The sequence below is a fragment of the Brienomyrus brachyistius genome, chromosome 23, assembly GCF_023856365.1.
Source record: "Brienomyrus brachyistius isolate T26 chromosome 23, BBRACH_0.4, whole genome shotgun sequence".
Classification (NCBI taxonomy): domain Eukaryota; kingdom Metazoa; phylum Chordata; class Actinopteri; order Osteoglossiformes; family Mormyridae; genus Brienomyrus; species Brienomyrus brachyistius.
The window spans coordinates 18814646-18829118 of NC_064555.1; the positions used below are offsets into that span (position 1 = coordinate 18814646).

A 14473-nucleotide genomic window follows, 5' to 3' on the forward strand; every position below is an offset into this window, starting at 1 on the left:
ACATGTGTACTCATGTGTTGCTATTCATATTGTATAATTTTTATAACTGTACTGTGTAAGGATATCACATTCCTTGGGTCCCTCAAACCTGTCTTACTGTGCCATCATCGAGGGTAATGTAAGGCATTGTACTTAATGGGGTAAGACCTAAACAGATTATTTACTGGATATCACAGCACTGAGAGGAACTATGTAAAGGATATCACAGCGCTACAAGGACCATATAAGACATATCACAGCACGAAACGGGACTATATAATGATATTACATTGCTAAATGGAACTATATAAAGGATATCACAGCACTGAGAGGGACTAAATAAAGCATATCACAGTGCTAAATGGGTCTGTAGGAAGGATATCACAGCGCTAAATGAGTCTGTAGAAAGGATATCACATTATTATTAGATAATGGACCTACTGGTGCATTCCATTTGCCAAGGGATCCAATTTTACGTCACATCCACTAAAAACTCGGGGAAAACCGAGTCGGATGCATTCCATTTGCCACAGAAATACAATACCATGGATCCATATGAAAAAGCAAGATTTTTTTCTTAGCCAGACAATTTGTCAGATTTAATGAACCTCAGTTTAAATGGCCTTTATCTTCGTTCACTTACAATTAGCCCGAACTACCTTAAATGTGACAAATAATCCAATTCATGAAATCCTATTCTAGCCTGGTTAATTGTTAGCCATTGTTAGCATTATCAGTTGAAAACACATTACGCGCGGTGCTTTATGTATAAAACTGTGTAGCAACATGTTCACAAATAAGTTGGACGGTATAGTGTGTGCGACCGATTTAATGAGCTACAAATGAGAAGTAGTGCTTAAAGAGTATAAAACTACAACTTTCACTTCTGTGGATAAAGGGCACCGCCATCCTGGATTCTGAACTTGGGGATCCTCTGTGCTGCTCCGAGATATTTCTCGGATCTCCGACAAACGGGAGGGCGCATGTAGTCACTTCCAGCTTCAAAACTCCGGAATCCGACTCAGAATCCGAGGACAAATGGAACGCAGCATTAAATTTCACCTACCCTTGTGTCTTCTTGTATGATTTTCCACTAGGTAGTACAGTCTCCTCCCACAGTCCAAAGATACAGTCAGATAAATTGGCATCTCAAAATTTGAGTGAGTGCATATCTGCCAATGAGGTACTGGCATTCCATTAGTGGGGACTGCTTTAAGATTACAAGGGAAGCCTTACTAGCTTCAAATATTTACACTATCATAAGATTATTTGAGTAAGTGCTATAATTCTATATTCCATATAACTAACCTCTTACCCAGTATAGAGTCACAGTGTCAACTGCATCAGTAATTCTGTTGTCAACTGTAACGTGTAACATCCTCGGATATCAGCCTGTAATCAGGTGGCAACCGGGGCAGTGCGTCATGCTGAGAATATAATAATAATTATGGGGTATTTGTATATTCACATCAAAACAGTTAAGCTGTTTGTTCGTTTGCACCATTTACACCTTCAGCTGTACAGAGGAACATTTAAGAAGAGCAGCTATCATCTCATAACCCTGGACAATAAAGACTTTGTTTCCTGACCTTATATTCTCCATGTATTCTATGGATTTTGGGCTGCTGGCCACAAAAATAATAGGATATTTTTCTATCATGTACTGTTTTGTAGATATACCCTATTTTTGTGGTTTCCTGCCATATTTTACTTTCACAGTGATATTGCAAACTAAGCAAGCTGTTTTGGTTAGCCTGAGTATGCACTCTGTACATGTGCTGTACAAATGCTGTTTTAGACATTCTTGTGAATGCGTGATCAGGTTAGATGCCGGGAGACAGGCTGTACTGGCAGCTCATGCGTACAGATACTTTGCATTACATTGATATAGTTTGAACGGATATCGAAGTCAATGTTCTTCAGGCAACAGCATAGCAAGTGCACTTAACAGTAGCATTTACAGCTGTGATATATCAGTGGGCTAAGCCTGCATGCCTGTAATCAGAAGGTGACCAGTTCACATCCTCCCCCCCAAGCTCCCTGGGCACCCCAACAGGTGGCTACCCTTCACAGTCAGCTTACTCCTCTAGGAACAAGTTGGGGGAAGCATAAAGACAATAAAGTATCTATTACACTGCAAGTTTTTTTAATGTTTTGCTTCCTGGAAAGTTTTCGCTGATTGTGACAGGTGCCTGGTGGGTTTTGCTGTGTGGAAGAAATTTCTCGAAGTCCAATGTTTAAGTGTTTGACAAACTTTATTATCCGATGAGCTCAAAGGGAACAGACACTCAGCAATCATGCGTCTCGTGTTCTGTTCCTCAAACAACAAGTGCATACATCTCTTATAGCCAAAAATGCAGTCATCAGACAGTTCAAAGAAAAGGATCAGGTGTCTGTAGACACTAGACACTTCTGCTTATTGAGGCTTGCTTATCGGCTCAGAACAGGGCAACCTGAACGGAATTTTCCTTTGCAGTTTCATACTGTGTCAAGTTAAATTTATCCAATTACCCAATTACTTTTATCTCACTTCCAGGTCATGCAAACATTAGTTACTTCATAGAGAATAGAAATCCCTTTACTTACAGTAAGCAAGTTTACGTTAATACATTGTGCTTGATACATCAGACTGATTCAAATGAGGTTATATGGCAACAGCACCATTATAAGTTCCATTATCAATTACTGATTAGATATGTATATATATTTGTATAATCATGAATTTTCTATCACAGCTGCATCACATAGGAACTCTGAGAAATAGACATTTAAGTGTTTACGGGCAATAACATATTTAATCGCATTTGTTTCTCAGACGCTATTAAGTTCAAAATAATTAGAAGTGTTTTACTCTTGATTTTCTCTTATGACACTGATGAGACATATTGACTGACACCAATCATCCAGCACAGCAAACGTCTACAGCATCTACCTTACATGTTACATTGCTACTGAGGCAATGCTACATTCTGAAACAATACATACACACTATCAGGTCTATATTAACCCAGTGAGCAGTATCTGTGTATGCAGGCCGCTTTTATAGCCTGCTGAGGCAGTGTCAAGCTGGCTCCGGCCAGTCCAGGCATGCTCAGGCTGCAAACTTCCACAAACCAGCTTCCAGGGTGGCTTGATTCCATGCCTGGACATGCCCAGACTGTACAAAACATTGTTGATTGGTCTCTTACAGAAACAAAAATGTTTGGACACAAATATAAGAAAACTAATGACAAAACTGGAGATTTTCATGAAAAAGTAAGTGATGGGCAAATCTGGATGTGATTTTCATGATCAGCAGCCACAAATCTATAAAGGAAACCCACCAGTGTTCAAGAAGGAAGACCTTTGTTGTGCAGTGTTGTTATATGCTTAAGGCTCAAAGACAGTGTGCCTGCACTTATACAGAAAGCTATGAGCTGTACTTCAGTTGTAAAACTGGTAACAGACAGACCTAGGGCTCCTCGCATTTGTTTTGCAACACATCCAATCGAGCGGAGCAATCGACTCAGAGGTATTCGCGAGTCAGTGCCACTTGCAGCGTCAATTATAGTGCGAAAACAGAAGGCTCAGGTGACGGACTGTTACGTTTGCCCGACCCATGAATCTGGCTTCTCCACTTCTCTAAATCTGTTGAATTCCACAATCTGCCTTCAGCCGTGAGAGCAGTGCTACACCATGACAGTTTACTAGGACCAAAGCCACCAAAGATGGAGTTTAGGTGTAGCAGAGGAAGATCGTAACACAATGCACATCGATCCAGATGTTGAGCTGTTTACGGCAGGTTATTCATTTCCGATAACTGCCAGAATTAAACGACCCGGTCAGAGACCTTTGATGCTTGCCAAAAGCGAAAGGTTAGGATTTGCCATCACAGGGAATGGAAATTTCTCTTTCAGAACATTTCACAAACTTCCAGTAGGCTGTAACCTCTGTTTGTTCATGGTTTTGGCTTGTGTGCATGACTGCAACAATGGCTGATGTTGATGTAGTTGGTGTAGTGAAAGGTTTCGTGACTAATAAAAAACTGTATCAGGCTAATTGGAACCCATCAATGCTGGCCGACTATTGTTGGAGACTGGCGTAAGAAACAGACATCGAGTATAAACAGTCACAAAAGATTTTCAGTTCAGTTGAACTAACACAATGTGCCAGCATCATTATATAATTAAACATACTATAGTCAATAAAAAAGTCAATGCTTCTCCAAATTCCTGTAGCAAACCTGTAGCAAAATTCCGTATAGCAAATCTGAAATTATTTTTGCGTTCAAAAATTTGGGGTTAAGCAGCAAATGTTTTGAAAAAAATTGTTGTCCAATGTAATTCCCAGTGCAGGCCTCAAGATATAAGAGCAGGTTCATATTCTGTGTGAGACGTGCGTCAAAAAAAAAACAGCTCAAGTCTGCAGTCGTTTTGTATGCTTTTACTTCCCTTCAGTCCCAGGAGAGGAACACGTAGAGAATTAATTTCTAGTGAGTTAAATCAGCCCTTTCAAAGGGCACAAATAGACAATTAGGGATGCCAAAAAAGGAGGAAAACTTGAACAAAAGGACAAGAAAATAAAACCAAACAAAAATAAAGCCCATTAGATAAGTGACAGTTGTTGAGGTTGCCCTTCTAAACAGAAACAAGACTCCGAATTTAACACTACGGCTCTGGAAGCACATGGACGGAGGTTTATTATGGAGTCTTTATTCCAGTCACAACCTCTTCACTTTCGAGTCCTCCTTCACCTTCCACAGCATCAGCTCCATGCAGGCCGTGGCATCTTCTACAGAGTCATGGCCACCAACTGCAAGAGAAGCTGCTCAGGAAAACAGGAACTGCTGGCTCTTAAACAGCTTTCTGCATGGGCAGCTGGCATAAAGACTTAGCGCCAGGAAGCCCTCTAACATTAAAATATTTCCTCAACACACCTTTATCTAGGTGTGCATTTTGATCTTGTGTGCTTTATTTAAAATGCCGACCAGCTAATAACCTAAACTCATGGCAGATTTAGTTTGTACTGTGTCCGAGGACTGTGTCAGGTTTAGTTACTACAAGTATGCTTGTAATACCGGTTAGGAATATTTGATGTGATGTTAGCCTCATGATGTAGGTTTATCACACAGCATGTGGAATGCGCATCACTGCTTGTGCTAGGTATATAAATGTTTGAAGACCAGATGGATTAAGCAAAACTTCATTGGCATCAAGAACAAAATGAATATACACCGGAGTGTTTTAATAAGCATGACAAACTCAAAGATATTAATATTAAATCTCATCCCATAAACTTAATATTTAAAGCTTGTGGGGTGGTTTTGTGAAACTTAAGCGATGTGAACCTACCACTCTCCTGAATAATTCGCCGGAGATGGTCTGCAACCAAGCTGCAGAGTTGTCTCTTGTGGGGATGCCCCAGGCGATGAGGGAAAACCACAGCGGTGTCCACTGCAGTGTGGTGAATAAACTAAAAGCACAGCCAGTGGCAGAGCCACGACAGCAGTGTGGCGAATAAGCGAAAAGCACAGCCAGTGGCAGAGCCACGACAGCAGTGTGGTGAATAAGCTAAAAGCACAGCCAGTGGCAGAGCCATGACAGCAGCCAGAAGTGAAAAGTCTATGAAAGGCATACCAAATGACAACAGGCAGTGGTAACTCCAAGCATCCAAAACCCAAGTTAGCACATTAAAGCACTTCCACACTCACCTTGAGTGCACAGAGATCATTCTCCAAGCTGTGGCCAATCAGGATGGTGTCAGCACTGATAAAGCTCAGCAACACACTTTGAACATCCCGGAGAGAGAAGCTGGCACTGGACACATCCTCCTCGCTTATTCCAGAAAACCTGTGGACACCTCGCTTAACAGGTCTGGATTAATCCAGTGACTATGTGCTTATTAGTAAAAACGTCTGAAGGAATTGTACCTGGTGTTATAGTCAATGACCTCACTGTCTGGTTTAACGAAGGCATCATAGATCACCTGCAGGTTTGAGTTGACCAGAGTTACCCTGAGCAGTTCCAGACCTTGGGAGGTGTAGCACTATAAAAAGGCCAGATAATGCCAGTTAGGCAGAGTATGCAGCATGCATATATACAGACAAACCAGAGATACACCAATCGATCGACCAGAGACCAGAATTGGCCGATTTTCAGTGTGCTCAGCTCGGACCGGAGACCGGCCGTTCAGTCTCAGACACAAAGACTGCAATTTGTAATGCATGTAAAGCCAAAGTAAAACCGTGGGGGAACCAGCGTGAAAACGTGGTGAAACTTCGGAGGTGAACTTTAAACTGATTATTAAACATATACTAGATAATGTTGAGAAGTTAATATCATTAAAATAGCAAAGCTAGCTAAGGTTTTTTTCCTATGACAGAGTAAAAATGTTTTAGCGAAACTTTAATGCCCTGTGCTATATGGTCAGTACAGTATGAAGGTATGAAAAAGCCTGATCTTAATCTAGATCACTAGCGATGTAAGGACTGTATGTGCATAACATGCGATGTTAGTATTAATAATATTACCCTGTACGTATTTGGAAGAGTATAGTACACTTCACTTATATGGAGGTGACCCATGGACCTTTATTTTAAGACGAGTAAAGAAAAAAAAAAAAAAAAGAGAATGTCATGTTATCTGGTAAATTTTATACAAACTGGAAAATGATATAAACAACTGACATTTGTTTTGTTATTTAAATCTGTCGCACCGATTCATTTTTCGGAGCACGGGAAAAAGTTAACTGAATGTACAGGCATTTGATCTAGCATGTCACTTTATAGCAAATTGTTAAAATCTGAATTACAAAAATTACAAAACCCCTGCGAAAAGCACAAAAAGTTATTTAAGGGTAAATGCCTGATTAGTATAAATGGAGGCGTCGGTGGAGTGCAAAGAACTGCAAGCTCTGCTAATTGCCAGAACAGTAATGGGATCGAACCATAAAAAGCCTAAAGGTGGAAGGACCAGGATTCTCTCGGGGACCAACGATGCTCTCGCAAATGTGACCTTCATGGAGAGAAGCTGAAGTAGCGACACTCACCACATCACAGTTCAATGCAAAAACACCCGGGCTCCCAATCTCCGTGGGGGGTCTGGGAGAGCTGCTCACGAAACCATCCATGCTGACCACATCATGCACGTGCAGCTGCCATGGCACAAGGGAACGTCAAGCAATTAACAGCACAGAGCGAACCTGAAGGCAGGTTACTCGCAGAGCGGGTAATTCACTACCTTGAATACCTGGCAGCCGGGGGTCCCGATGGCCCCCTCGCAGCAGCTATAGCACGTTTCTACCCCACCAGGCACTGGAACACAGGTGTGTACATTCTGCAATGACTGCAGCACTGGGAACAAATTCTCAAATGCTACATGAAACAGGCCCCAAGCCATCATATCTGGTATGCTTTGATTGCAGTCCAGTACCGTCAACAGCATAATCATGCTTAAGTACAGGCAGGGCGCCGCATTAGCATGGGCAGGGTAGCGCGGGCAGGGCGCCGCTTTAACTCAGACAAGCTGCCACATTAGCATACTACACTGAGGCACATAGGTTTCATACAGCCTTGATTTAGCCTGACAGCCAATAGTGCAGCAGGTCCCACTATGCACCTTGACATCTGACTCTACCCTGCCTGTGGGAACCCAAATGAGTGACCTACACCAAGTAGAATGACTTGCCTTTGTTTTGCACCACTTTCCCCGAGTGATAGTTACACTCTTCTTTCCTGGTGTGGGTCCCACTCGGGCTGACTGAGTATGTAGCCCCGCATCGACAGCAGATCCTCTTCAGAGCTGTTTCAATGGCAACATCGGTGATATTCCAAATGCGCTTTCAAGAGTTAAACAGCTTTAATATCCAAGGGTGCCTACAGTAGTCAATATTAGGCTCCATCAATCAATGCATGCATGCATCCATCCATCCATACTTACAGTCACTGCTTCCTTTTCTAATACTCCCCTGCTGTATGGCTTTTCCAGGTATTTCTGGATGGGCGAAGGGGTAATTGTTCTCCTTCAGTAGTATTTCAGACAAGATGTGTTCTTTCAGCTGTGTGTACAAATTAACCTCTCCTGGGTCTGGGGGAAAAGTGTGATATGAAGTTAATACAAAGACTACATGAATCATTATTACAAGTTTGAATGGAAATGACAAAAAAAAAAAAAGTTTCATACTTGGCTCTTACCATTAGCCTGCAGAACTAGAGGATTGAAAGAAACGCGGCCTCTTGATCCAGGATTATTGGATTCGACACTTTCTGAAACAAGATGAGCTGCATGTAATAACGCTTTCTTGTCAATGTCAGATTTTGGCTGCGCACACACTTCCTTTACAGGAACTGATAATATTCAAGTTTACTGGCAGCTTAAAAATGCAAATGTGTTAAAATTACACCTGTAAATAAGCTGATGTTCTTTTTCGAGTCATAGACACAGGCACATAAGCAGGTGCGCGCGCGCACACACACACACACACACACACACACACACACACACACACACACACACACACACACACCTTTGGCAGAGGGAGTACTCTGGTTCTTCAATCTCTTCAGTACATTTACAGCTATACTCAGATACTTGAGCTTGTTGACACTTCTGTCATAAATGGTCTTTTCCTCTGCCAGCGCCTAAACCAAACACTGGGATCAGCTTACATTGTTAGCCTGGGTATTCCCTTAAGCAGTTACAGAAGAAAATCATGTTTTGTTCAGCATGACCAACGAAAAATGACACAGGCCCAGACCTTTTCAAAGGCATCTTGAACAGTAAAGGATGTCCTCAAGAACTCCTCAACGAATAAGTTGACATAACGCTGCCGAACATCATGTGGAACTTTGGTACTGGCCTCTGGGCGGCACTTTGACTTTCGCTTGACTGTAATTGGCTGTGAGAGGCCACATACATACGCAACGTTCATACAACCATAATGAACATATACTACGTATGGCCAATAAATGTTACGCATCTTTGGACGGCCAACCTTGGCATGGGTCAGGGTGGTGTGCAGAGGCACAGGTACTGTGGGTGGAGCTGATGGGGTGGTGGGTGGTGTTGGAACTGGAGTCAGGGGTAGAGCAATGGTCCCATCCGGAATGATAAGGTGCACATTTCCCCACTGCAAAGCAGCTCCAACTGGCAGGATATTCAGACAGGCTGGTGAAGCAAAAGTTTGGGAGTGTAGGGTTTGGGTTTTACTCACACCAAAAAAAAAAAATAATAATAAATAAATAAATAAATAAATAAATCACTGAACTCTACTGTGCTTGGTTGGCTGCGCAATTATACCATCAGATAAGTACAACTTTAAATCACATATTTTGCCGTCAAAAGAAAATGGCCGGGCATAGCAGAATACCAAATTAGCAGAATGGGGGTCTGCAACGAGACAAAAGTTAAATAAAGTGTTTAAAAGGCAGTATGCTAATCACGGGCTCCCCGCGAACCTACTAGCAGCTTGCACTCAATGTGGCGGCTGTGACTGTGCCATCCGGTTTACTACTAGCAGCTTGAGGCAATGCAGTGGTTCCCACTGTGCTATGTGGTTCAATACTAGCAGCTAGTGGCGATGTGATGGTGCCCAGTGTTCCAAGTGATTCACTACTTCTGAGCGAAGCTACCATCCAAGGTTTCAAGTGGAACCTTCAATAGGGGCAAAAACGCCACAACTTACTTGGTTGAACAGGAATCGGCAAAGGAGCAGAAGGCAGGTTTTCCTGTTTTTTCTGTCCACTCGTGGCTGCCACATAGGCCTGGCCACCTTTGACGGCGGCGGTCAGTACAGCAGCCTTCTGCTGCAACTGCTGCAGTTTGGGAGGGTTGACTAGCAAGGGAACTGCTCTTTGGAACGGAACCATCACCTGTGGCCTGGTTTTAGTCACCTGTAGAGCAAATCCACAGAATCCAGGATTATGATTCATTGTCTACTGCACGTTATTCACAAACTGCACAGCCACACTCAGCCTCTGAGTAGAGCCCATTGCCTCAGTTTAGCAGATACTTGCTTTAATATACTTTATCACACTGGGCATTACTATGGAAACATGCAAGGAAACAAAGCTGGTTCTAGAACCACAGCATCATGGAAATTTAATCACAAACTGAAAATAGAACTCATCTTACAGCCTTACTTAGATGTAAAAATCCAGTTTTTGAGGTTAGTTAGCAATGTAACATGAAAATCAAAGATTCCCCCATGAAATTATCAGGCAATCTGTTCAGATCCAATGGGAAAAGCAGTGATCAGTGATTTGTACTTTATTCACTGGCCTTCATCTTGAGATTATGGTTCACACAGTCAACCTACAGTACCTCATGTTTGGACACATGTGCAACTCTTTTCTTTGAGCCTGGTGCAGGGATGGCTTTCTTCATCTCTGACCGGTCTAGATCAACAGCTTCAACCTGACAAAGAGAAGAGGAATTTCACCATATGACATGGCCCCTTGTAGCTGGAGACTGTTCCAGGACTTACAGGAACATTGCTTAGAACTGGGTCTGCTGGTTCTGTCTGGTTGGCTTCCATGAATATCCTGTAACACTCTTCCATCGGGTCACTGTCCGAAAATTCCATGTCCAAATATTCCTCCTCAGAGCTCAAATTTGATTTGTTAGTTTGATCAATTTCTTGTATTCTGGTTTCATCCAACACTGAAGCAGATAGAGCTAATGTACTGGAAATTGCCCTTGAGATGCTTATGGAAGGTCCTGGAACTGGCTCATATACAATATTATGAGGAACTGCACGTTGCTCATGCTGGTGGATGGGAACTGCTGCCTGGCTACTGCTATGATGATCAGTCTTTCCGGTGAAATATAATTGTGCCGCCACTTTTGGAGAACAAGACACCACTGGAACATGCGACACAGGTGAGTTTTCATCAAGAGGGGTTCCCTGCTCAAAGCCTTGCTGCTCCTTGGGTTGTTGCGTGACAGGTGAGGGAACAGGGAGATTACCTTCATGAAGAACAAGGGATTTAGCCATTTTTGGCTGTACACCATTCCCTTGTTCAGGAGGATTGGAAAGCCTACTTCGGGTCTCAATGGAGCTCAGTTGCATTCCTGTCTGATCACCGGGTACAGTTCCATCATTTGCAGGAGAGAAATTCCTTCTGGAATCAGAAGCACAAAAACTTGAGTTTCCTAGAATAGGCTCAAATTCTGGCAAATGAGTGTTTTTTTTACTTTCACTTCTGAGATTTTCTAGACACTTTGATATATCCTCAAACACATCTGTGATGTTGGTTTTCCCAGATGTATTGCCATCGGTGGCAGGTGAAATGTCAGTGCAGTTTTGCCCTTCTGATTTCACACAGGCAGTGTTACATGCGGAGATCTCTGCTTCAAAGACTGGAACATCACACAATTCTGGCAGGGAGGATACAGATTTGATACATCCAGAACTTTCCTTCAATACTGTTGGGACTGCACTACATAATTTTGGGGCTCTAGACCTCTTTCTGCTTTCCTCCAAAGGAGGAATATCTATTACAAGAACTCCATCATCATCGTCATCTTCTTCAGGTCTGCCCCCCCTTTGATCTTCACCAAGGTTCTCCCTCATCCTTTTAAGACTTGGTGTCTCTTCTTGACCACAGTTTTGCACTCTGCATTCTACAGCACTGCTGGGTTTTAGGTCTGAAGAATAATTGGACAAGGGGTCGTACTCCAAATCTGTTCTTGGCCGTGAGCTATCCACCACATACTTGCTACCAGGTGCATGGACTACAGCAGACACTGGCGTGCGAGCAGAAGTGACGTTCTTGGCAATACACTCTTTACCTTCGGAGCCATTGTGGGGTTTCAAAGCTTTGCTGGAGCAGCTACCGAAAATGTCTTCCTGAAGAGTCTTGTAGTGAGATAACCTCCGCTGCTCCTTCTCCACCTCACACTTGACAGTCTCAATCTCTCTGTTTATCCGTTCCAGCTCCAAAAAGCAAGGATCCTTCTCTGAAGCTCCATATAGTTTATGATGGGTTCCTTTCTTTAGGGGACGGGGAGCATTTTCAGGTCCTGAAAACAAAGAAGGGACCAAATATCTTAGGCCTAACAGTGACTTTACAACAAAAGCATTATGCAGCAAGTCCTAGGTTTATAAGCCTTCATCAAGTAATGCTGTTTGAGGTTCCTATATAAGGCCTAAAGAGGGACACAGTCTTAAATGCCTACAGAGAATGTGATTCATTATTTGATGTCCTTAAGTCTGAGAAGCTTACAAATGCCAATAAAACGTTTTAAGCATAGCTGCAACTTTCAGTTAACTGGATAGTAAAATTCATCACAGTACTAACCTGCTCGCTTCCGGTTCGGCGATAGGCAAAGGAGATCCTCTTTGGCATGTTTAAAATGGCAAAAGGGTCGCTGGCAGTAACCATGAGCAAAGAAAGGGCAATCAAATTTAGCAAAAAACCCTGCGGTAGGTAACATCAATTAATTCCGTGAATTCTTTGTAAGACGTTGACGAAATGCGATGTGACACATAGAAACAACTTTAGTTCCTTTGCGTCGCTAAAACAAGATTTTATAGGTCTACTGCACCGTAACTTCCGCGAGGGGAGGACCGCCTAACAAATGGAACGCCCATCTATAACCGCAATATTTATGCCTGATATAATGCAATGTTTTTAATTGCTGCTCTGCTGCATTAATCGTCGTCGTATTATTATTATTATTATTATTATTATTATTATTGATGATGATGATGATGATGATGATGATGATGATGATGATGAATAAAAATAATAATATCCAATTATGCCAATTTAAATGGCTGAGTTGATATTCTGCATTCGTACAAGAAGGAAAAATTATTAATTGGCTTTCTTGGCCCCGGGCACGAGCAAGACACACGGCGAGCATGGTGTCGACGATCACGAACAATTCGCAGCATGTGGCTGCTGCAGGTAGTAGTCCACTTACATAAGCGCACACATCTCCCTGGACCAGCAGCATTTGGGTGAGTGAAATACATTATTATCTATGCATCCATCTATATGCCAACCCACGCATCTTAGTTATGGTAACTGTGAGCCAGGCAGCTTAGGACTCAAGTGCACACCTTCTACCGGTTGTCAGCTTACACTGTCATGTCGAATTTTGGTAACTTGTTATGAATGTCATGTTGTAAATATAATGTCACTCCACTATTTGAGGCAACCATCCAAAACACTTGTATTTTAGCAGTCCTCGTATGTCTAAACATTTTAAATGAATTCATATATTGAATTAATTGAGCTGGTGTTGAAATTTAATGAATACGTGGAACCGCTGAGGTGCCCCCGGGAGAGCTTTGGGAACTGAATCTGTGTTCTACTAGATATCAGTAACAGATGGAATTATATTACTCTAAATTTGCATACATTCCCGTTTAAATGTTGTCTTTGACTGCCAAAGACTTGTGCAAAGTCCTTTGTGTGCATATATGTAGCAGTGTTAACAGTGAAAAATTACTAGATTTTTATGCATCACTTTGTTTTTCCAAGACATTTTGTTCACTTTTGTCATGGAATCCTGTTTTATAAATTATACGGTGTATAAATTACGTGCCTTTGGTTACATTAGGCAAACCTAGTAAGGTGACACATTTTTAATAACATTTTTTGATGTGGAATTAATTGTTTTACATTTAATTGTTTGATTTAATTGTTTTGCTTAAATTGACTTCCTACAAGATATTATGTGTGCCTTTTTCTTTTTTGTTATGAGTGAGACACTGTAGGACTCATTTGGGTCATTTGGGAATTAGTGACGCTAACTTTTTCTTTTGCAGATTAGCATTTCCGCTAACTTCGAAAACTGTTAGTGGACCAGTTAGCTAAATTTAGTTCCGCTGACTATAAATCCGCTGACATTTTTTCGCAAGTGAATAAAGTTTAATGGTCAAAACTATACAGACGTAAGAGAAAAAACATAGTGCTTATTATAATTGCTGTATGTTTTCAATAAGAATGGTCCTTTTCCATGTATTTTGTATAATGTTAATTTTTAGCAAGCATTCTATACAATAAAAAAGTCAATAATTATTTCTAACATTAAAATCCACACCCACCTTAGTCAGAGAATTATGTAAGTTTGGATGTTGAGGATGGGTGTGATCATTGGGATTTGTTTGGCAAGTAGGAATAAGGTGTCTACATGTTTTGAATTGCAGATGTGAGTATACTGATGTTTGGCTTATCTGGCCAGGAAAATGAAATGCAAATCTGACTGTGCACCACAATTAATAAAGGTAGATCAATACAACAATGAAGGAAAATGCAATTTTACTTTTAGTGTTTTTTTTTTCGTTTACTTGTAGTGAACTGGGTGATGGTGAACCAGTATTTGATGGTGAAACCCACTGTAAGAATGGGGAATGGGTTGAACAACTGGAGGACACTGGCTATATATATATCTGAAGTTAGAGGCCTAATCAGTGAAAACACTGTCGGAGAGGAAGGTATTGAGGAAATTGTTAATTCAAGGATTACATCTGTGTCTGATTCTGGAATCCCAGAGTCTGTGTGTAG

At 41.7% G+C, this 14473-nt stretch overlaps 1 protein-coding gene across 4 annotated transcripts; it reads right to left on the minus strand.

Annotated features, from left to right (window-relative positions):
- Nucleotides 1-4386: 4386 nt before the first annotated feature.
- zgc:152968 (uncharacterized protein LOC564848 homolog) lies at nt 4387-12517 on the minus strand. Of its 4 annotated transcripts, none has more exons than XM_048994125.1 (16): nt 12257-12517; nt 10441-11978; nt 10278-10370; nt 9640-9847; nt 8950-9122; nt 8713-8853; nt 8482-8596; nt 8150-8221; nt 7896-8042; nt 7644-7757; nt 7206-7270; nt 7006-7110; nt 5888-6003; nt 5669-5807; nt 5310-5430; nt 4387-4770 (listed from the first exon to the last, which is right to left on the minus strand). In XM_048994125.1, exons 1-16 carry the CDS (start codon nt 12390-12392, stop codon nt 4679-4681), a joined length of 3375 nt encoding a protein of 1124 aa, XP_048850082.1. In that variant the 5' UTR covers nt 12393-12517; the 3' UTR covers nt 4387-4678. The 4 variants fall into 4 exon arrangements, with proteins under 4 accessions (XP_048850082.1, XP_048850083.1, XP_048850081.1 ...); XM_048994126.1 differs by having other exon boundaries at nt 5310-5411; nt 7197-7270; XM_048994124.1 differs by having other exon boundaries at nt 7197-7270.
- Nucleotides 12518-14473: the final 1956 nt, after the last annotated feature.